General features: G+C 46.7%; 1 protein-coding gene across 1 annotated transcript in view; it reads right to left on the reverse strand.

The window, feature by feature from the left end:
* Nucleotides 1-1050, reverse strand: part of RNF213 (ring finger protein 213) — a gene marked incomplete at its 3' end in the record, with an annotated part of 102699 nt that overhangs the window by 70922 nt on the left and 30727 nt on the right. Inside the window, exon 10 of the mRNA XM_008590363.1 lies at nt 755-952. Coding sequence (XP_008588585.1) covers nt 755-952 — 198 coding nt within the window. The remainder of the gene's footprint in view (nt 1-754; nt 953-1050) is intronic.

Consider the following 1050-nt stretch of genomic DNA (forward strand, 5'->3'; position numbering starts at 1 on the left):
GGTCCGGTACGGGCGCAACACTGAGGGTTGCGATCCGTTGCCGGTCACGAAAAAAGACAAAAAGGAAAAAAAAAAAAGGGGGGGAAGATCCTTTTATTTGGGTCAGAGATGAGGATTATATATAGTGCCACATTCCTCTGCTATACACCAGCATTGCGCAAAGTTGTAACCGGCTTACAATGCACAAAGCCTCTGACCTAGCAGTTCTAACTGCAGGAATTTACCTCAGGGAAATAAGTAGACAGATAAAAATATAAGGATGCTTATCAAAGCATGCTTACAAAATGAAACTGCAGACACAATTCAAGTGCCCAGTAACAGAATTAGCTAAATAAAAGTTGGTATGTTCTTCAGATAGAACACTAAGTCATCATCAAAACAATGTCAGCATGTATTTACTGACATAAAAAGTTGTTTGCACAATACTGTTCAGTGAAAAAAGCAGGCTGTAAAACAGCAGATATCATCTGTTGTTGGTTAGAGCACATAAAACACCCACACATCCACATGTGGACAAAACTTGGGAACACGTGTGTCATGGCAATTCACAACAGTAATTATCTCTGGGACTGCGGGCCATTTTTGTATTCTTCAGTTTTTACATGTTCTAAAATGTGAAAAGCAGCATGTTCTACTTCTGGTCATCAGAAGCAGGAACGAGTGCTGTCAGGGTCCACCAGCCTCTGTTTAGGAGGCCCCATTTAGGAACCTGTCTTCCATGACGCACGCAGACAAGCTCAGCTCTACAACTTACCGAGCTGGTATGCGTTCCCGAAACTGCGAGAAGGAAATCCCTTCGAGGGCTGCCCAGGTGTCCTCGGACCGGCTCATGGAGTACTTTCCTTGTGGGCACAGCCCCATACAGTAGTGCAGAACAGGCAGGGTGCACAGCCAGCCGTCGACTCCTGCATCCACACAGTGTCGGCACAAGGTCACCAAGTACATGCGCCACCTGGAAGGAGATGGAGGTCCCTCAGTGAGCCAAGCATGGCCAGGATCAGACTCACCCTGAGGGTGTGAGCACTGGGGAACAGTGCAACTAGACCAGGA

Source organism: Galeopterus variegatus, unplaced genomic scaffold, assembly GCF_000696425.1.
Source record: "Galeopterus variegatus unplaced genomic scaffold, G_variegatus-3.0.2 Scaffold6037, whole genome shotgun sequence".
Taxonomy (NCBI): Eukaryota; Metazoa; Chordata; class Mammalia; order Dermoptera; family Cynocephalidae; genus Galeopterus; species Galeopterus variegatus.